We start from the raw sequence: 19,724 nt of genomic DNA, 5'->3' as shown, positions 1-19,724 counted from the left end.
GCATAAAGCCCTCCCCGTGTGCCGCTGTAGGCGAGTGAAGCACTCGGCCAGGGTGGGGGAATCCCCTGTCGGGGGGAATGTGCAAGATGGCTGCTGGGTGAGGCTCTTCTAACCCCTGCTCCATCCTCTCTGCTTTAGATCAGCATCTTCATGACCCATTTGTCCAATTACGGCAACGACCGCCTGGGCTTGTACACCTTCAAACATCTGGTCCGCTTCCTGAACTCCTGGACCAACCTGAAGCTGCAGACGCTGCCGCCTGTGCAGCTGGCACAGAAATACTTCCAGATCTTCTCCGAGGAGAAGGACCCTCTGTGGCAGGTATGCCATGGGCCAGTGTCTTGTTTGGAGGGAATGGGGGGAGCAGTCCAGGTGTTTGGGACTGGGAAGGGGGAAGTAAACCACAGCTGGCCCTGCTTTGAGTAGGACTTGCGATTAGGTGACCTCCTGAGGTCCTTCCAACCTGCGTTTTCCTATGATGCTATGGGTAAGCCATGATATTTCACATCTCTGTGGTTCTGCGGGCAGTCCAGCTGTGCCAAGAAAGAATTTGCTGTGTAGATGTGGAAATAAGCCCAGTCCTTTGTCCTGTCCGTAGAGCAGCATGGCCTCCCTACGTATCTACTCTTGCCTCAAGGCAGGATAGCAGTGGCACAGGGTCCTTTTAGGCTGCCCTGCCTCTAATCCTCCTCTCGTGCATTTCAGGATCCCTGTGAAGACAAGCGGCACAAAGACATTTGGTCCAAAGAAAAGACCTGTGACCGGTTCCCAAAGCTCCTCATCATTGGGCCTCAAAAAACAGGTGCTTCCCTTCACCTTTAATGCCACGAGCTCATCAGGAGGCCTGCCAGGTCCCCTGTATCCACCCCAAAGAGTCTGTTGGCAGCCCTGCTGCCCTGAAGCAAAGCAGAAAGAGAGTTTTGACCTAAGTCAGCTCTTGCTTTCTCTCTGTCTGAAGGAACAACTGCCCTTTATCTCTTCCTGGGGATGCACCCAGACCTGAGCAGCAACTACCCCAGCTCGGAGACCTTTGAGGAGATACAGTTCTTCAATGGACACAACTATCACAAGGGCATTGACTGGTAGGTCTGCCTGCATCTCCCCACCACAGAGTCTGAGCCACCTGGGTTGTTGCGCTGGTTCCTTTGGGAACAGGAGCAGTGTTGCTGCGGGGTTTCCTATCAGCCTCACAGCCTCTGGACCCTGAACTAAGAAGCTGAGGGGAACCTGATTTTAGCTGAAGGTAGAAATAGCAGTGGTTAGATGAAGTTGTGATCAAAATTAGTTTCTGCAGCTTTGCCTGATTAGAGGCCTCTGCGGCACGGCCTAAGGAGTGAGTGTCAAAGTTGGGGTCTGGCCAAAAGTGGGGTCCACCCCTGTGTCATTGGCAGGGAGAGGTAGACACTCAGCTTTCCAGGGGTATCACAGGGGGGAATATTCCTCCCTGGAGACACAAGGGAGGACAGATTTGGAATACTTGGCTACTGCAGGGTGAAATGAATCCCATGCATGCTCTCCCCCTTGCAGAGACATGCTGATGACTGCCCCAGCTCTGCCTGGTGGCCACAGAGCATACCGTATCCTGGCTGCCTGCGGTGCAACTGAGACTGGCTGGGCTGCTGCCGTGTTGCCCACAGGCCACTGCGCTACCACGGTTTATCCCTGAGACGTCATTCTGAAGGCAAAGGCTGTTTGCCAGGGCTCAGAAGTGCCCTTGGCAGAAGCCAGGCTTGTGTGTGTTGGCTACACCATGACTTCTGGGCCTGCCTGGGGAATCTGGTGGGGCCTGGCTGTCCAAAATGGCTGGAGGGGATTTTAGAGCCCCAGGCAGCATGCCTCAGACCTGGGGGAACCCTGGAGGTTTATTGCTTGGGGCAGGGGGTCAAGATTGTCACTTGCAAAGGAGGATGCCGGGGATGTCTTGTGGTCCCTGTCCGCGTACATCCTGCTGTGCCTTCCCCACAGGTACATGGAGTTCTTCCCCATCCCCTCCAACACCACCTCTGACTTCTACTTTGAAAAAAGTGCCAACTACTTTGACTCAGAAGTGGCTCCTAGACGGGCTGCAGCCCTGCTCTCCAAGGCCAAGGTTATCACCATCCTCATTAACCCTGCAGATCGAGCCTACTCCTGGTATCAGGTGAGCCGCCTGCCTCTAGGTTTCCTCCAGCTCTGCCAGCTCCATGGGGCAGTGCCAGCCTTCCACATCCCGTTGAGTTTCCCTGGCTGTCAGCTTAGTTTGGGAATGGGGGTGGCCCCTGGAAGAGAGGACATTTTCTTGGCGCTGGGCTGAATAAGAAGTGCCAGCGGATGGCACGGTGACTGGGGAGCTACGGTGCTCAGCTGTGCCTCAGGGACAGCCTGGGGTTCCTGGGCCCAGCTGGCCTTCAGACTGGACTGCTCTGGCAACAAACTCATCTCGCTTGTGTCTGACAGCATCAGCGAGCTCACGATGACCCAGTTGCTCTGAAATACACGTTCCACGAGGTGATCACAGCTGGGCCCGAGGCCACAGCTAAGCTCCGGACCCTGCAGAACCGCTGCCTGGTCCCGGGCTGGTACGCCACCCACATCGAGCGCTGGCTGAACAACTTCCATGCCAACCAGGTAGGAAGGACAGCACCTGTGGCACCCCGCTCATACGACCAGCAGCAAGAGGGAGCCCTTCTCTCCCAAGCAAGGACACGAGGAGAAAAAGAGCTTGGGCACAAAGTCCACTGTGAGGGTGCTCCAGTGGGAGCTTCTCTTCTTATACCCTAATGACCTCTGGGATAGGTGCAAAGGTACTCCGGGTGGGCGCGGAGGGGAGATTTTATGCAAAAAGGAAGCCCTTGTAGTTTGAGATTGGTTATGGCAAAGGCAAAAAAATGTCCTGTGCCTGTCTCAATCTGGGGGCAGGTAGAGCTGAGCATACGGGGAAGGTTGGGGTTTTTCCTCTCAAAAGTGTGTGAATACAGCGGAAGGTCTGTGTGTAAGGCCAGGAGTGTGCAAGGATGCAACGGTCTGTCACAAACTCCTTCCACCAGGACTCCGTCCTCTGTCGCACGAAGGCTTTTCTAAGCACTGTTAAAAGGGTAATGGGGCTGGTGGCAGTCCACAGAGCCAGGAGTGAGAGACAAGGGACCCCCACCCTGAGGTTCAACGTGCTGGCGGTGGCACGGAGGGGTTTGGGTGGCTCAGTGGGTACGGCGTACTGGACCGAACAGGCAAAGGGAGCGCCCGTGGGCTCACCCACTGCCAGCCGATCCCAGGCCTCAGATCCCCACGTGGCCTTCACGGTTGCCCTGTCCGATAGTACTGCAGGATCAGAGTGGGACAAGAGTAACTGGCAATGCCCTCCGTTGCTTTGTGCTGCCTGTAAGAGAAATCGGGGCTAGATCGCAGCCCCGCTGTGACCTGCGCAGACAGGGAGAGTGTGTGCTCTGCTGGCGGTAAATGGGCCACACTGGGTGATTCTGCCCAGACCCTGAATGACTTTTCCAGTGTCATATAATCTTTTAAAGTCTGTTAGTTGTTTGGTCCTGGTGTAATTGCTGTGATACGATCCTGGCTGTCAGTGGCTTGGACAGCCCTGAGCTGAAGCTCCAGCATCATTGTGGATGGAACCTGGCTCTGGATTTTATTTGCATTGTTTTTCCCAGTGCCCAATATAAGGGAACACCTGGGTATGTTAGGTGTTGTCATCCAAAAGGAGACCCTGTGAAGGCCTGTGGCAAATTTCGCTCTGAAATGGCAAAATGTGTAGAAAAGGTTGTGTTATGTGCCAGGAGACCTTGTGCTGGCAGCCAGCAGGAGGTGGTTACCTGACAGGTTGGCCTGGGCCTCACAGCTCTGCTTCATTCCTTGCAGATCCTTGTGCTGGATGGCAAACTGCTCCGAACAGAACCCGCCAAAGTGATGGAAACAGTCCAGAAATTCCTTGGTGTGACCAACTTCATCGATTATCACAAAACCCTGGCGTGAGTCCTTCCCAGAGCTTCCCTTTTCTCTTTAACCAGGAGAGCATCTGTCGTTCCCTGTAGCACAGAGAGGGGAATCCCTCTCTTTACATCAGGTTTCCATCAGGGAAAACCAAGAGTGTAGAGCTGCCCCAGTGCAGCACCAGAAGGAACAGCACAACAGCACCTGGCCCCCTGGAAGTTTGTAGCAGAGCTCGCATTGGTTTTGATGACACCAGGATTTTACTTGTGTCAGCCTGGGGCCAGAATCGGAGCTCCTGATTGCTGAGATTTATGCTCCTGTCTTGGGTAGCTGCATTCAGAATTAATGCTGTGGCTTTGAGAAGCCCTTACTTGCTGGGACGCAGTAACAAGCCCCTGCAGGAAGCCTGCTCTCTCCCGGAATCATGTTTATCCAAAGCCATAAAGCTGCATTTCTTATGGGTGACTGCTGCCGAGTGCTGCAGCCATCATTTTCCATTTGACAAGCGCCCGGCTTAACTTTCTTCATCCTTCTGCTGCAGTGGGGACAGTGGTGTCATGCTGGGCAGTGCAGGAGCAATGTCTGGGCCCCTGGCAGCTGAGAACTGAGTTCTAGGGCTGCATTCAGACCACTTGTAATAGTGCCTTGTCCTCGGCGTAGGTACCTACGAGGTGTTGAGCGCTGGCTCCCTGGCTTCGTTTGCAACGGCTGCAGAGAGCTGCTCTTGCTGCTTGCCGTATTGCACCTACGCGGGTGTTGTGACCTCTTCCTTGGGACTGCGAGCGTGGGCTGGCGGGTGGTTGCAGCTGGGGATGGCTCAGGCTGAGCTGGAGAAGGGCTGATATGGCTGCTGTGCACACTGGGGCAGTGCCTCATTACTTCTTGGTCACTTTGCTAATTAGGACAGCGAAGAGCACGCATCTGTTTTAATATGGCCATGCCTCTTTACCTAAGCTTTTCAGATGTTACAGCCTGTCACAGAAAGCACAAAGCCTTCAGAGCTCCTAGAGAAACAAGACATGGGTGTGCTGGCCTTGCTGTCTTGGCTGTATATATAGCCTCTCTAGGGCTGTGGCCAGGTGCTGTGGAGCTCCCGTGAACACCCAGGGTGAAAGTGCAGCAGAAAATAATAATAAAGCCCATGTAGGCCCCTGTGCTTCCTCACAGCAGGGAAATGCAAGTAATAAATGAACATTGTCAGGCTCCTTGTTTTGTGATTGTACGGGAAACCTCTTGTACAAGTTGTTAGCTGGGATGTGGATTAAAAATAGGTGGCGAAATGCTACTCTAGAGCACTGAGATATTGCAAACTAAGGGGCAGCACCCATGCGGTAGGGTCTTGTCAGACGGCATCCTTGCGTGCTGTGAGGAAGCGCACCCGTGCGGAGGGTCTTGGTTGAGGCGCCAGCGGGTTGTGCTTGGGTTAACAAGAAGGGTGAAGGCGGAACTGTTGTTTCCACAGGTTTGATCCAAAGAAAGGATTCTGGTGTCAGCTTCTGGAAGGAGGGAAAACCAAATGCTTGGGAAAAAGCAAAGGGAGGAAGTATCCTGAGATGGATTCAGATGTGAGTACTCAGAAAACTTTGCAGGAGAATTGCTTTGCTGGCAGCAGGGCCTAGAAACAGAGCTGCAGTGCAGGGGGGAAACGGGCAGGGAAGAGCCGTGCCGGGCATCCTGCGGAGCGGGAGGGTGTGGGGGTGGTGGGGTCTGGTCCACAGTGTTGCCCACTAACTGTAGTCTCCGTTCTCCTCCTGTTGTAGTCACGAGCCTTCCTGCGGGACTATTACAGGGACCATAACATCGAGCTTTCCAAGCTCCTGTACAAAATGGGCCAGACGCTGCCCACCTGGCTGCGGGAGGAGCTGCAGAACACCAGGTAGCTGCTGCCTGCTGCCGTCCTGAGCAATAGCAGAGCGAGGCCGCGAGGAAGGCCTTCCGTCTGACACCGAGCCGAACCCGCAGGGTGGGGGAGCGTTTCTGAGCAATACTCGGCCGCGGCCTTCGAGGGAGACCGCGAGGAGCCTGCGGCAGCTGCCGAGCGGAGAGCGGGACAGCTGCGCCCAAGGCTGTGCGAGCTGTGGCCTGACTTTGCGGTCCCGGCGCTACGACCTCTCCATGTACCCCCACATCCGTTCTTTTTCCTTTTTAATTCTTGGGCTTGTCAGCGAGGTCATTTGTCATCCCGTTCTGATGGGGAAATGGGGAATCGGTGCAAATTCCCTGTTTCTCCTCGTGGCACAGGTCCTAACTCCCCTGGGCCTGAGAGCAGCATCAGAGCGGTTCTTTACCTCCTTCTCAGATGACGGAGAAGCAGCCCCGGGCACCCTGAAGATAACTTTTGCTGGTCTGGAACAGAGGAAAGGAGCTATTGGAAAGCCAAAGCCAGAAGTGACCTATACCCAGTCCTGCAACGCAGCCCAAGAGCAGGAAACAGGAGCGTTTAACAGTGGTTTGCTGGATTCCCCCAAAATCTAGTGTTACAAGCTGAGAAAAAGGTGTCTTTTTTATTTTAAAGACTTAGGCAGTATTTTTTGTCATCTTTGTTTTTAATCTCCTCAACCTCTTATTCCCAGTCCATGGGCAGTGCGATGGGAAAGCTGTCAACCAGGAGAACCGAACTGAGAGCTGGCCCCGGCACAGTTCCCCGGACGACATAAGCCCCGTCCCCCCGATCCTGCGTTGCAGTGTTTTACACGCGTGGTGTTTTCTGTGGTAAAGCCGAGAGGCTGTCTGGCAGCCCAGCGCCCTCCGGTGCGCTCCAGGCCCCGGCTCGGAACAGAGCGGGCTCCAGCAGACGAGGCGGATTTTGGGAGAACGGCGGTCGGAAGGATGCTGAGAACTTCAGACCTCTTGACTATTAAAAGCTAAAGTATTTTAATAATGTTGGGTTGGGTGGGAGGGTTTTTTGTTCTGTTTTGCAGGGGATTGTTTTTCTTTGGTGCCAGAATTTGTACCTAAACCTCTAGGGTTTTATTTTGTCTCCTTACCTGTTACATGAGAAGTGGACAAAGGTCAGTGGGGAAACAGAGGAACGTTTCTTGGTCTGGCTTCCAAACCGAAGACAGACACGTCTTTTTACTTGTACCAGTGACATACAGAAGCTGCAGCCCTATTTCTGCCTCTCTCCCGGCGCCCCACTGCGTGCTCTGGTTTTGCTGCCAGTGCTTCGTCAGTGAAGCCTGCGAACTCGTCCCTGTCTCTAGCTGCCCTGGGGGAGTGTGTGCATGTGTGTGAGCGTGCGTGTGGGTGTGCGTACCTGTCCGTGCATGCTGCAGCAGTGCCAACACCGAGCCGTCATGAGTTTACGTGGAGAAGGGCCCCAGCTTCCCTTCGGATGGAGCCGCTCGGATGCGTGTGCCAAAGCTTCGGGAAGGGCAGCCCTGTGGGTGAGCCCTTCGTGGCAGACGGGATGGGACAGGGGCACTTCCTTTGCTGCTCTGCAGCCCAGGAGCCCAGCAATTTTCCTACGTTAGGAGAAAAGAAGTGGTGAGAGCCGTGCAAGGAGCAGCTGTTGTGGGCCAAGTGCCGCAGGGCCCTTGTAGGAGCGAGGAAGAGCCTAACATCCACTCTGCCCCAGGGCAGCTGAGTGGTCGTGGTCCATCCTGGTGGCTCCCTTCGTCCCCAAGTCCCCTCCTGCCCATAGCTGCACTGAGCGGCCGGGACGGGGATGCAGCGAAGGGCTGCCCTTCCCCTTTGTGAGCGGGTGCAGAGCTGGCAAAATGTGGTACGCTTCTCAAGCCGCTTCCAAGGTATCTATAGCATCGCTGTAGGAGAAGCCAAAGGCCTTAATTTCCCACAGGCTGATGGTATGGTAGAGGGAGATTGCGGGGAGGGAAGGACGGGTGCTTTCTCCAGCCTGAGGAAAGTTTGGCCCCTTCGTGGCAGTGTATTTGATGCTTGGCTCCTGAGGAAGGTGGTTGAAGGAGCTGGGCCGGCGGCAGCGATTGCAAGGGCTACACTTGGCTTGAGAGCAAGTTCAGGGTAGCGGAGGGGGAGAGCGGCAGAAACGCTGGGCTTTTCCGCTCCCTTCGTTTAGTTTTGTTGTTGATGGTGGATGGGGCCCCTCTGTGAGCAGGGGTTCCCACCGCTTTATTTTTGCGTGAAACTCTAGTGATCCCCAGGGCACAGGGGGTGGCTGGGGCAGAGGGAGGGCTGGGGGGAAGGATGCTGCACTGTTCCCGTTGCCCCTCCGTTGGGTCCTTTTCAAGCCCGGTCCATTTGGGTTGCATTCAGAATTTCCCGGTCACTAATGTAAGGTCCTGTTGAACTAACTGCTAATAAAACAGGGTTCTCTGGTTTTAGCTGCTTGGTTTTGCCTGCTTCTCTCCTCTACTCAGCCGAATGCAAACCTGAGGGCCTCAGCCAGTGAGCTGGTGCGATCTCGCTGGTGCGATCTCGCTGGTGCCACGAGATCCTGTCGTGCCCCAGACCTCGGGGAAGGTACGGCCGCGCTGGGGAAAGGCAGCGGAGGGCCAGAGCTGCTTCAGGACAGGACGCGTTTGCCTGCTCGCTGCAACAAGCAGCATCTCTGCAAGACGCATCTGTCCGTCCATCCTGTTGGCCTGGGCTTGGTCTTGGGCTCGCTCTAGGGGGGCTGTGGGGGCACGAAGCTCTGCTCCAGGCTGCCCGGGAAGGGCCAGCCGGCCGGGAGCGCTGCCCACGCGAGCGGCCGGGGATGCGGGGGGCAGCCTGGGCTGCCTGGCAGTACGCAGGAGCCAAGCCTGGGCGCCCCATCCCGGCGGCAGCAGGCCGGGCGCAGCTTTCCTGGCCCACGCCGACAGCGGTTCCCTGGCACGGCGATAGCCGCTGCCTCCTGCGGTTTTGGGCCGGGTGTGCTGAGCCTTTGGAGGAGGAAGGCTGAGGGGCGGCAGCGAGAGGCGCCGCGGCCCCGCTCCGTGCGCGAGGTGGCAGCAGCCGCCCGGCCCGGCCGGGCTGCACAGCCTCCCGCCGCCTCGCAGCCCCGAAACGCGCCCGCCCTCCGCTCTGCCCCTGGGAGGAAGCCAAGCAGCCGGGCTGGGACTAGCCCAGCTATTTCCCCCTCTCCGGCTCTGCCGCTGACAGCTGGGGTCCTTCAGCCGCGGTTTCACAGCCAGAGTAATTGCACCGCCTGTCCCCACTCCTGCTATTTTAGTTGTGGAGGTCCCCTGCAACTCCTAAAGGGGGTAAGAAACCAGTGTTTCAGGGGCTTCTGCTGCATGGGACAGGGGCAGAGAGGATTGCAGCAGTCCCTCAGGGCTGCGGGGCTCAGCCAGGATGGAGCCAGCAGGTCCGAAAGGCGGAGGACAGGCCGCGTGTGCTTGAACCGGTGCTGAGGTCCTGCACGCTCGCTTCGTTTGTGGCCCGACACATCTGGAGGGGCAGGGACAGCCCGTCTAGCCCACCACACTGCTCCCCTCCCGCCTGGCTGCCCGAGGGGCTGGGAGGGCAGGCACCGTGCAGACCGGACCCTGCGCGCGCAGCCTTGGGGCTCTCTCTTGTTGGCTTGGAGCAGAGCTAGTCACAGCCCGCAGCGTCCAAAATCCTGGCTCCAGCCTCAGAAAGATTGCCTCGAAAAGCAAAGTTTTAAAGGACTAAGCGCTGCATTTAGTTTATGTTCTGGTTTCTTGTGGCCTCAGGATGTCCTCTTGGGCATTCCCCTGCAACGAGACTCTCGTTTTGCCCGTGCCTCCAGGAGCTTTGCAAGCACCCACAAAGCGCTGTGCAGCAAAAACAGTGGCGTAGCCCAGGGGGCAAGCGCCCGGCCTTCCCTGCCTGGCCAGCACTGCAGGAAGGTGGCAGGATACGGCCCTCGCACCGAGTGTGGCCCTAACAAGGGCAGGACAACCCTGCCACAGGCTGCTGAAGCGCCGAGAGTGTGTGTTTCCCCCCACCCCCCGCCTTGGGTTTTGGTATCCTCGTTCTCCCTTTCCCTCTTGGCTCTCCCAACCCTGGATTAAAACAGCCATAGAGCGATTGTACTTGGCCCGGGGCGAGAGGAAGGGCCCTCTGGGGGCCTCTGGCAGGCCAAACTGCTCCCCGGGCCGCTGGGCTCTGGTTTTGCCTTCGTTGTGTAATGCAGCCGCTGCCTGTAATTTGCTCCCCGAGCTTTGGCAGCAGGGCGCCACGGAGGCAAACGTGCTGGCTGCTTCATCTCCCCCAAATCTGCGTGACGGAGGGGTGCAATGCCTGCGTGGGGGGGGGAGGGGGGTCCGCAGAGGGCTTGCAACCCTCGACGTGGCTCTGCTGCCCGGAGGCTCCCCGCAGCCGCCCGGGATGCGGTCGAGCACCGCGGGGCTGGTGGCTCCCCGGCCCCGGCTCTGGGTGCGCCCAGCTGGGGCCGGGGGGCTGCAGAGGGGGCAGCCCCTGCCCGCCGGCTAACCGGCCCCTGCTCCCTCCGCAGCCCCGGCCCCGGCGCAGCGCTGGAGGAAACGGAGACGGAGCCTAATTAATCCCAGACGGGGCGGCAGCGAGGTTTGTTTGAACCTGTCGGAGTGACAAACGAGGTGCGGGGCTGCGGCGCTGGGGCCCCCAGCTCGCCCCTCTCCCCAAATTACCGGCTCCCCTTCCTGCCCCGGGAAACGCCGCCGCCCCCCGCGGCCCCCTGGCTCTGGGAGCGCTGGGGGAGAGGGGCTCGCTTCCCCCGGCTGGTAGCTGTGTCATTTTCTGTCCTGCTGCGGCAAAGCCGCGCCCGCTGCCCGCGGTTTGCTCCGCGTTGTGCTCCTGCCCGGAGTTAATCACCTGCCTGGGGGAAAAAGGCCCTGGCTTGGCCCCCCCCCGGCCGCAGCGCTAGCCCGCAGCCCCCGGTGTCTGCCGGCCCGGCCGCCGGCAGGTGGGACCAGCTGCCGCCGGCCGTGCCCCCCCCCCCTTAATTGCCCCCTTATTAGGGGCGGTGCGGCGGCAGCGGCGGGACGCGGCCCAAGAGTGGCGCGGGGGGGTCCGGCTGCTGCCCCCCCCGCCCGCCCTGGCACCGGCGATGTTTGCTAGCTTCTGCCTCTGCGGAAAATGTGCGCACGAGGCGAAATCCGGGCCGGGCCCGGGGCCCCAGCCCGCATCGCTGCTGCTGCCGGCTCGGCCCCCCCGCGCTGGGGCTGGGGCTGGGGCTGCGGCAGGGCCGCCCCCCGCCGCCCTGCCCGCACACGCCTGCCGGCGACCCCCGAAGCATCCTTTAGCCCGGCCCCAAGCCCCGGGCCGGCTCTCGGGGGGTGGGAGCTGGGGGGGGGTTGGGGCTGCGGTGAGGAAGCGGGCGAGGAGGGGGCCGCCAGGGTGCCGGCTCGGCTCCCCCCGGCAGTACCGGTCCCCCGCGCCCGGGCGGCTCTGGGCCGCCGCTCGCTGCCGGCGGCTGGGTGCCCGTGGTGCTGGCGGCCGCCGGCGGAAAGAACCGCTCTCCTCCTCTCCCCAGCCCACCTTCATTCCCCCCCCCCCCCCCTTTTTTCCTACATTATTTTCTTTTAGCTAAAACAGAGCTGCCTCGCAGGGGGGCTGCCGCCTGGCCTGGCCCCCCGACCCTGCCGGCAGCGAGACCCTGCCGTGAGCTTGCCACCGCTCGGAGGGGAAGGGCCGGGCTGGGGCGCTGGGTGAGGCGAACGGGGGCGGCCCCGGGAAGGAAACGGAGATAAGGCAGCTCCGGCGGGTCTGCCCGGAGCGCTGCCCCACGCCGGGTCTGGGGCTGGGGCCGGGGCCGGGTGCCCCCCGCCGTGGGGACGGGGATGGGGACGGGGCTGGCCGTGTGCCGGTGGCGCCCGCGGCGGGGAGCGCGGCCACCTCGCCCTGCCGCCCCGGCTGCTGTTCTGGCGCGCGGTCTCCTTGCCGCGCGGCCTCGGCCAGGCCTGGGATTTTGGCAGGAGGCGATGGAGGAGCTGAGCTTCGCTCCAAAAACTCCTGTCAGAAGGTTCTCGAGAGGGGAGCGGGAAGCTGCAGGAAGGGAGAAAAGCCACAAGTTTCCAGGGTTTCTGCTGGGATCACTTGGAGGGGGGGGAATTATAAGCCTGGAAAGGCAGAAGATTTATGGCCCCCCTGCTCCCCTGGCAGGTCCATCTGCTACTAGAAAGTGCAGTTCAACCACACAATGAGCAGCTTTGGGGAGGGAGTGTATTAACATAATACTCATAAAAGAAGGGAACGGAGCTAAGTTCACAGTTTCACAGCCTCACTTGATTTAAAAAAAGCCCATAAACTTTTCTTGCCGAGGCTTGCTGGGGGGGGTGAGGAGGAGGGAGGGGGCTGGAGATGGGTTTCACAGTGGGCCGAGTGAGGATGGGAGTCCAGGAGGGAAGGGGTGGAAATATAGGCTATGGGTACGTACACGTACCCTGTCCAGCTCCTCCTGCCCTGCCAGTATGGAGAGACGAGGCTGCGGGGTGTCCCTCCGAGACGCGAGAGCTGGGTGTGTGCCGTGCCCAGTGACGAGAACATCTTGCGCAGCGGGTGGCTTCAGGCCTTTCATCTCCTGGTGAGTAGAGCCAGTGGCAGGACAAGAAAAGAAACCTCTTGGACATCTTGAAAACCATCTCCTTTATTTATTTTTCAAAATAGATAGAGGCCATGGTGCCCTGCAAGTTTTTTTTTTGGTGGCGGGAGGGAACTGTTCTTCAAATGTTCTGTGCATTGCGCGAGCTTTATTGCTTGATGAAACTTGATATTTAAATTGAGCCTTACTGATTGGCCTTCTGTGGAAATCAGTATTATTTTAATTGAAATTTGTCTTTACAAAGTTTTGGTGTTGGAGAAATCTCTCTGTGATTGTCACTATCACTCTAAGAATCACTGGTTTGCAGAGGTGACTTCCAGTCCTCCAAAGGAGCACCTGAAAGGTGTCCGATCAGGCAAGGGCTACTGTTTCTGAGACCTTGGCTTTGAGAATCTGGAGTGGGGGCCAGGAAGTGCCATGGCAATTATTCTCTCATAAGGGAGGGTCTTGAAATTGTTGGTCCCTTCAGCGTCCCAAGGCAGAGGCTGCGAGTCAGTGTGTTTGCACCCTATAAATAACAGCCACATCACCAAGGCCTAAAGAGCCCCTTCACTCCCTGGGGAAAGGTATCGTCAGGACCAGTTGGCTGGACACGAGAACCAGATGATGCAAATATTTCACACCAGGGCAAAACGGTAAAACAGCCGTGGAGGCTCCTTCTTCCAAAGCCCTTTTATCAAGGTGAGACCCCTTCTCCTGGGAGGATCCTGCTGCAATGCGGGGATCCTCGTGGAGGGGTGGATTTGGCCAGCTTTGGCCTCAGCTCTCAGCCAGACGCCTCCTCAGCCGCAGTGCCAGCGAGCTGCGGTGGCACCTGACGCTCCTGGGCTGGGGAGTTCAGGAGAGCTTCCCGGCTGTCCCAGCACACGGGCTGCAGCCCCTTTGCGTGGGGATGCTTCCCCTGACTCGGCTCTCACCACTGCTTTTGAGACGTGACTCGGCTCTCCAGCATTTGTATTTATTACATTTTTGTCGTGGGATGCCAGGATCTTGCCAACTGAGGGGAGACAATGTCTAGGCAATGGCGGGGAGGCAATGAAAGCCAGCAAGAAGGAGAAGCAGACTGGCATTGCTGAGCTGCTTCGGCAGAACCACAGCAAGGAACGATGGGGAATTTCTGATCCACCACCATGTGGGATCATATCCTCGACCCCACGTCAAGCTGAGCGTTTGAGACGTGAGGATACAGCAGATCTGGGGTACAGAAATAGTCCCCCCCGTCCTCCCAGTTGGATAGAGAAACATCAGAAGATCTTTAGGCTCTGGCCTTGCTGTCCGGAAAGCCGGAGCCCGAGCACAAAGTCGAGGCACTGTATTTTGTGCGTGTGCATGAACGCGCCATGCTTTCAGGGAGGCAGCTAGCCAACACGAGATGGGCTGTACCCTGAGAACTTTCCAGGGGAGGTGTACTAGATTTGTATTTATTTTGAAAGGATAATTAAAAAAGATCCTCCCCTTGAATAAGAGCCATGCAAAATAGTTCTTCTAATTCCCCTCATGATTTGGAAGTGATGCATTTATATTTTGTGAAAAAATAATGCTAAATTTTGGTATCTGAAAAATTTTCAACATGATATTTTTATTATATATTCCCATACCCCTAGATTACAAAGATTATAGAAATCTTTTGTAAGTTGTGTATTTTCTTCTAAACATGTATACATCTTGTTTTGAAGATATGTGATGCACTACACATTAGAAGACATTTATACATGAAGAATATATTTACAATGTCTAAGATTGTAAATATGAATCACACATTTAAATGTCACACTTTAATTCAAAAAAATGCTGCAGATGTAAAATAGATTTTAAATGTCAAAGCATAGATTACAAAAATATGTTTCTTCCATGCAGGAAAATTGCCTTATAACAAAATTACATTAATCCCAGCTTTCCAGTGGCTGAAGTCAACCAAGTTCTGCGAGCGGTTTCCTTTTAAAGAAGACACACGGAGAAGAGAAATGTGAAACCGCCGGGGTGGGTGCTCGTGATGGCTTGCACATGTGCCTGGCCGAGCCGGTCAGCCATCCAGCTGCGCGGAGACGGGGGTCGCTGCCTCCCCGCCGGCGCTCGCCCTCCTCTGCTTTCCTGCAGCGCCAGGGAAAAGCGGCTTTGCAGAAAGCACGGCCGGTCCCCGGCGGCGCGTCTGCCCGGCTTTGCGTTGCAAGGGCAGATTTTAGCTCCTCCGGGCCGGGCTGCTCTGCACCCGCGGGCTCCCGCGGTGCCGCTCTCGCCCGGGGATCAGCTCGCCGGCGCGCCCCGGCCTCGCAGCAGTGCAGGGCGCCGGCGGGGCCGGCGTCCTCGAGGCCCGCCGCGGCCCGACGGCCCCAAGGGCAAAGGCTGCGAGGAGCGGCCTGGCTGCCGGGGGCAGCTGGAAGCAGCGTCCTCGCCGCAGCCCCGCAGGGCTTCAGCAGGAATTAGGAAGGCAAAAGCCTCCGTGGCTCGGTGTAACCCCTGGGCTGGCTCTGCCGCCGGCCCTGCCCCGCCGGCCAGGCGCGCCGCGCCGCGTTGCGCCGCTCGCCCACAAGGAGCCTTTGTCCTTCCAGCGCCGGTTATTAAAACCACGTGTCGGAGGGGGCTCCGGAGCCGACGTCCCGCCTGGCCGCGAGCTCTCGGCGAGCCCGGGAGGAAGCCGGTGCCGTTTCCGCCCGCCCTGCTGCCCGGGGGAGCCGTGCCGGGCAGCCGCAGCGAGGCAGCGCAGCAGCGAACGCGGGGGTGAAACGGGGTGAACCCGCGCGTAAAGGAGGCCGAGCGGGAGGAGGCGGCTGCAGGGGAGCGCCGGGGAGCTGCCCCGGCGGCGGCGTGCCGTGCGGGGTCCCGCGCCGGGCTGCGCGCCGGGCACGGCCGCGTTCCCGCCCCGTCTGGAATAACCCGGGCCGTCTGGCCGCGCGGCACAGAGCGGGCATTGTTCGGGCCGCCGGCGAGGCCTGCCGGCCGCCGGGCCGCGGGCGCTGGGGCGGGTGGGCGGCGCTGCAGGAAGGGGCTTGCCGTGAGGCGACCGCCAAACTGGGGGTCCCGGAGCTTTATTTTCTTTCTTTATTTATTTTGCGCAGCTGAGGAGGGAGAAAGGCTTGTCTCACTTTTGCAGGAACAAGTCGGAGGGGGCGGGGGGGGGGGTCTTGCCTCTCCCCTGCCCTCTCTCGGTGAGACGTTAAGGAAGCCAAGGCAGCCTTGGACGGGAAGGGGCCTCCCCGGAGAGCTCTCGCTCGGCAGCTCGCTCGCAGATGGAGCGGGCGCAGGGCCTTTCCCAGGCCGCCCGGACTGCGCGCACACGGCTCGGCCGCGCGGCAGCCCGCCGCCTCTGCAACCCCCCCCCCTTACCCCTTTCGGTTCGCCTCTGCCAGCCTGCCCGCGCGCCCCTGCGCCCCGGGGGCAGCCGGGCTCCCCCCGCGCCCCGGCCAGTGGGGCGCGCGGCTCGCCTCCGTGACGCCGGGGACGCCGCAGGAGGGTGGCCCCGGTCTCCGAGGGTTTGCGTGCCAGAGCCGGCTCCGAGAGGTGCCCTCCGGCGTCGGGCCGGGGCGGCGCGCGGCCCGGTGGGCTGCGGCAGAAGCGGTGTCGCTGCCTCCGCGCGCCGCCGCCGCCGGGGCCCCTGCCGAGGAGCCAGGCGCTCCTGCTGCCTTGAGAAGCTGCAGCCGGAGCCTCTCGGCCTTTCCAGCGCCACTGGGAAAAGAGAGCGGCTGATAAGGTGACTCTGTTTTAATAACGCGGGGAGACACCTGGGAAACGCCAGTACTGAAGCCAGGGTCAAAACACGCGGAGCAGTTTTAGGATTAGGAAGGACTGCGAGGCAATAAGCACCCGATAAAAGCAAAGGCAGCTGTTAAACAAGGGAGGCTTAAGGTGCTAAGAAACCAGCTTGCACAGGCCAAAGAAACGTGGGTGGCTCTGGCTCGCCTGGCAATTTCTTGAGCAAACCCAGCGTCTAGTGGCACACGTGGCTCTGCGCGGCCCTGCCCGGAGCATCCCGCTCCTCCCCTCCCTCCCTGGACGATGCTCACGTCCCCTTCGCAAGGCGCTTTGGGAGCCAGGAGGAGAAACGCCAACGGGAGCCGGGGCTGTTGCAGTTCGGCGGCTCTGCCCCCCAGGCAGGATTTCCAGCTCTGGGTGCAGAGGAGGGCGACGTTGCACGGGGCCGAGTTTCCGTGCTGGTCCCTCCCTGCGCACTGTGGGTGCCGGGGCTGCGGGGAGCAGGGCTGGGGACGCAGCAGGCTCAGCGCTGCCAGGGGACCGGCTCAGCCCCTGCTCCCACCCTCCCGGCCCACGCGCTCGGCTCCCTGCGACGGGCATCCTCCGCAGACCGAGCAACACACGCTTTGTCCTCGGCGGGGGCGGACCGGCCCGCCGGCTCCTTGTCCCTCCCCGCCTGCCCGTGCTCTTGCCATCGTGTCCCATCACCCATGTTCGCCCTGGAGGTGGGCTGGTGCGCTTGCCCGGATGGTTTCTCCTCACTGTCCCTTCCATGCGGGCCATCGTCTCGTTGTCCCCTACGCGGCACACGAGGGTAGCGTGGCACCGTGCCCCCAGTGGCGAGGACGGGCCGGTGGTGTCCTGGGGGCGCAGCGCACTTCACCCCTGCAACGCCCATCCCCGGGGCGGCGGCGCGGGGGACGCCTGTCCTGCCCCCGTCGCTGCGAGCGCCGCGCTGGCGGGCGGGAGCCCAAGGGAAGGGCGACGCTGCCGCGAGCCGCCGCGGCCCCGGCTGGCTCCCCGCCACCCGCCAGATGTTCTGCCGGGGAGAGGCCCGGGCATCCAGCTGGCAGCTGCTGGCAGCTCCCCCAAATCACCCTCAAGCCTAGGAAAAAGGAGGAGCGCAAGAGCAGGGATGCCGCTGTCTGCAGCCAGCTCCGGCCGGCGAGGCTCGGTGCAGGTGCCGGGGTGTCCCCCTCGCTGCGGTGCTGTACCCTGCTGGGGGTGACAGCAGCTGCCCCCTTATTTTGGCCGCATCGAGTGAGCAGTTGCTGTGCTCCTCCTGGACATGAATTTGCCGGCGCGGTCGGTCACGGAGGAGGGGGAAGCACAGACCCTGCCGGAGCCAAGGTGCTGCCCCGGCTCTCCGCGCGGACGGCTGGGAACGCTGCAGCCCTGCTGCGGGGGGAGGCCTGCGGCGTCTCCCTGCCCCGGTTCACGCCGAGATGGGCGGCCGGGCCTCGCTTGCCAGCCTCTTCTCCCCTGCTCGCCGCTGCCCGTCTTGCCGGCCTCCCAGGCGAAGCTTCTGCAGCAGAAACCCTCGGGCGCCGCGGGTGCAGTTTGGGGCTGGGCGTCGCGGGACGACGGGCGCTCCTCGCCGCCGGTGAGTCGGCGTCCTGGGGCACGTCCCCGGCCGTGGGGACGGCTGGGACGCGGAGCGCGCGGTGCTCGTGCCGGAGGTGCACCCCGAGCGTGCACGCCGGCCTGCCGGGCGCATCGCAGCGCGGGACGGGGCTGCGGAGCGGCGTGGCGAGCCGGGGCCCCGCGCCGGGCGGCTACCGGGGGTCCCTTCCCTGGACCACCCACAGCCACATGTATGTTTATAGACGATGTGAGCAGAGCATCCAGCCTCACACAGCCGCAGGCCTCCGCATGCGCGCACGCACACAGACCTAACACGAATCAAAAGCCTCGGAATGAGCCAGAATAAATATTTTATGGTAAATTACCCTAGCTAATAGTTATAAAAATCTGTACTTATGACCCAAAGCCAGAGAAGGATTTGGAGGCAGCTGGCGACCACATGAGCGGTGGCGGTACCCAGCGCCCCCCGGCCGGGCTGCCGGCCCCCTCCCCGCTCGCAGCCCTTGCAGGGAGCGGGCTGGGGCCGGGCTGTTTGAGGGCTGGGGCTGGGTGTCCCGCGGGCATCGCTGTGGCTGGAGGCCCGGGCTGCGGTGGTTTCCAGCGTCCCCTGGGAACGTTGGAGGTCTGGGCTGGGCAGATGTTGCGGTTTCTGAGCAAGGGACCTGAGTCTCAGAGCACCTGGGATTATCTTAGGGCTGAAGGACTCGGGGAAGGAAACATTGCACTGGGAGGAGAGGCTGAGAGGAGGGCAAAGGAGAAAGGAGGACGAGAGAAGGCCCTGACAGACGACGGAGCGGGGTCATTTTACCCATTTGACTGCTCAGAGGTGGCTTTTGGGGTGCAGCCACCCTTCAGGTCCCTGCTTCAGCTGGCCCTGCTTGGACCAGGTGATCGCCAGCGGTGCCTTCCCACCGCAGCTACTCGGCGACCCCTTGGCTGGCAGAAACCATTTCATCTCCCACGCTGCTCTGGCCTGTCTGGTCGTGGGGGACGTGGGGAGGGGTGCAGGGGGGACATGTGGCAGTGTAGCAGACCCGCAGCAGAAGCCCACGGATGCCTGGGAGGCTCCTGCACGCCCTCAACGTGCCTTGCTGGGTTTTCTCCTGCCTTTTGATGCACGCCGTGTCGCTGGAGCAGGGCTGGCGGCCCCAGGAGGAGCCCACCCGCGGCAAGGCTGGCAGACTCGCGCTGCCGGCTCCCGGCACAGCGTTGCTGGTGGGACACTGCAGGGTGCGGGGGGCTGGCCCCGGCAGGCTGGGGAGCTGCCGTTCTCACTCCTTCCCTTTTGGGTCGAGGCAGGTTGCACCATCTGCCCATCCTCTGGGCTGCTGAGCTGGTATCATCCCGGGGAGGGATGTTTCAGGTCTGGCTGCGTGCTTGGAGCTGCATGAAGTGCATGCAGGGAGAGAAACCCTGCCCCAGCACTGCACAGACCCCTCGGCCGGGGACTGCAGCCCGCAGAAGGCACCTGGCAAAGGCCGAGGTGCAGGAAGCTCTTGCAGTTTCTTCTCCTCGTCTCTCCTCCTCAAAGCACCAGTTGGGATGATCGCAGCGACAGTGTGATGGGCAATGCTGGAACAAGCCCCTGTGGCAGCCCTCAGCCCCTTTCCATCTCCTTGCAGGCCTCGGCGTGACCGTCCTCGTCACGGCATTATATAGCCCCTGGCCACCCCATGGCTGCTGGCTTGGCCCTGTCTCTGCAGGGGTGGTTAGAAGAAAGGGGGATTTGAGCAGCCAGAGCCCATTTGGTGCTTCTCCTTGCCCCGGGCCGTCAGCCCCTCTGCCAAGCAGGGCTGCGGGCTCCCCCGGCACCCCCTCGCTGCAGCCTGGGCTCCGCGGGGCTGCGCTGCAGGAGGGCTGGGATGGCAGCAGGAGTGAGTCTCCCTGGAGCCTGCCGGGAAGGAAATAAATCTCCATTCGCAGCAAAATGCAGTTTTGCCCATGGCTCGCGCTCATCTCGCAGGGTCCAGATTTGTAGCTGCATTCGCAGCAGCATTGGGCTCCTCTGTCCGGGCCGCGTTCCTGCAGCACCCAGCGGGCAGGAAGCCGGGAGCAGAGAAGCAAGGTTGCTGCGGGGAGCTCT

General features: G+C 60.5%; 1 protein-coding gene across 4 annotated transcripts in view; it reads left to right on the top strand.

Annotated features, from left to right (window-relative positions):
* The window catches only part of NDST1 (N-deacetylase and N-sulfotransferase 1), a 40,836-nt gene extending 32,614 nt beyond the window's left edge, over positions 1–8,222 (top strand). For all 4 annotated transcript variants that reach the window (XM_068959985.1, XM_068959983.1, XM_068959987.1 and 1 more), the window contains 8 exons: positions 139–321; positions 706–802; positions 959–1,082; positions 1,966–2,140; positions 2,437–2,607; positions 3,850–3,959; positions 5,384–5,486; positions 5,682–8,222. In XM_068959985.1, the coding sequence (XP_068816086.1) occupies positions 139–321; positions 706–802; positions 959–1,082; positions 1,966–2,140; positions 2,437–2,607; positions 3,850–3,959; positions 5,384–5,486; positions 5,682–5,801 (1,083 nt within the window). In that variant the 3' untranslated portion in view covers positions 5,802–8,222. The remainder of the gene's footprint in view (positions 1–138; positions 322–705; positions 803–958; positions 1,083–1,965; positions 2,141–2,436; positions 2,608–3,849; positions 3,960–5,383; positions 5,487–5,681) is intronic.
* The last annotated feature ends 11,502 nt before the right edge of the window (positions 8,223–19,724 follow it).

Source organism: Struthio camelus, chromosome 13 (assembly GCF_040807025.1).
Source record: "Struthio camelus isolate bStrCam1 chromosome 13, bStrCam1.hap1, whole genome shotgun sequence".
NCBI lineage: Eukaryota > Metazoa > Chordata > Aves > Struthioniformes > Struthionidae > Struthio > Struthio camelus.
The sequence above is the reverse complement of the archived record's forward strand: the minus strand, read 5'-3'. Positions and strand labels throughout refer to the sequence as shown.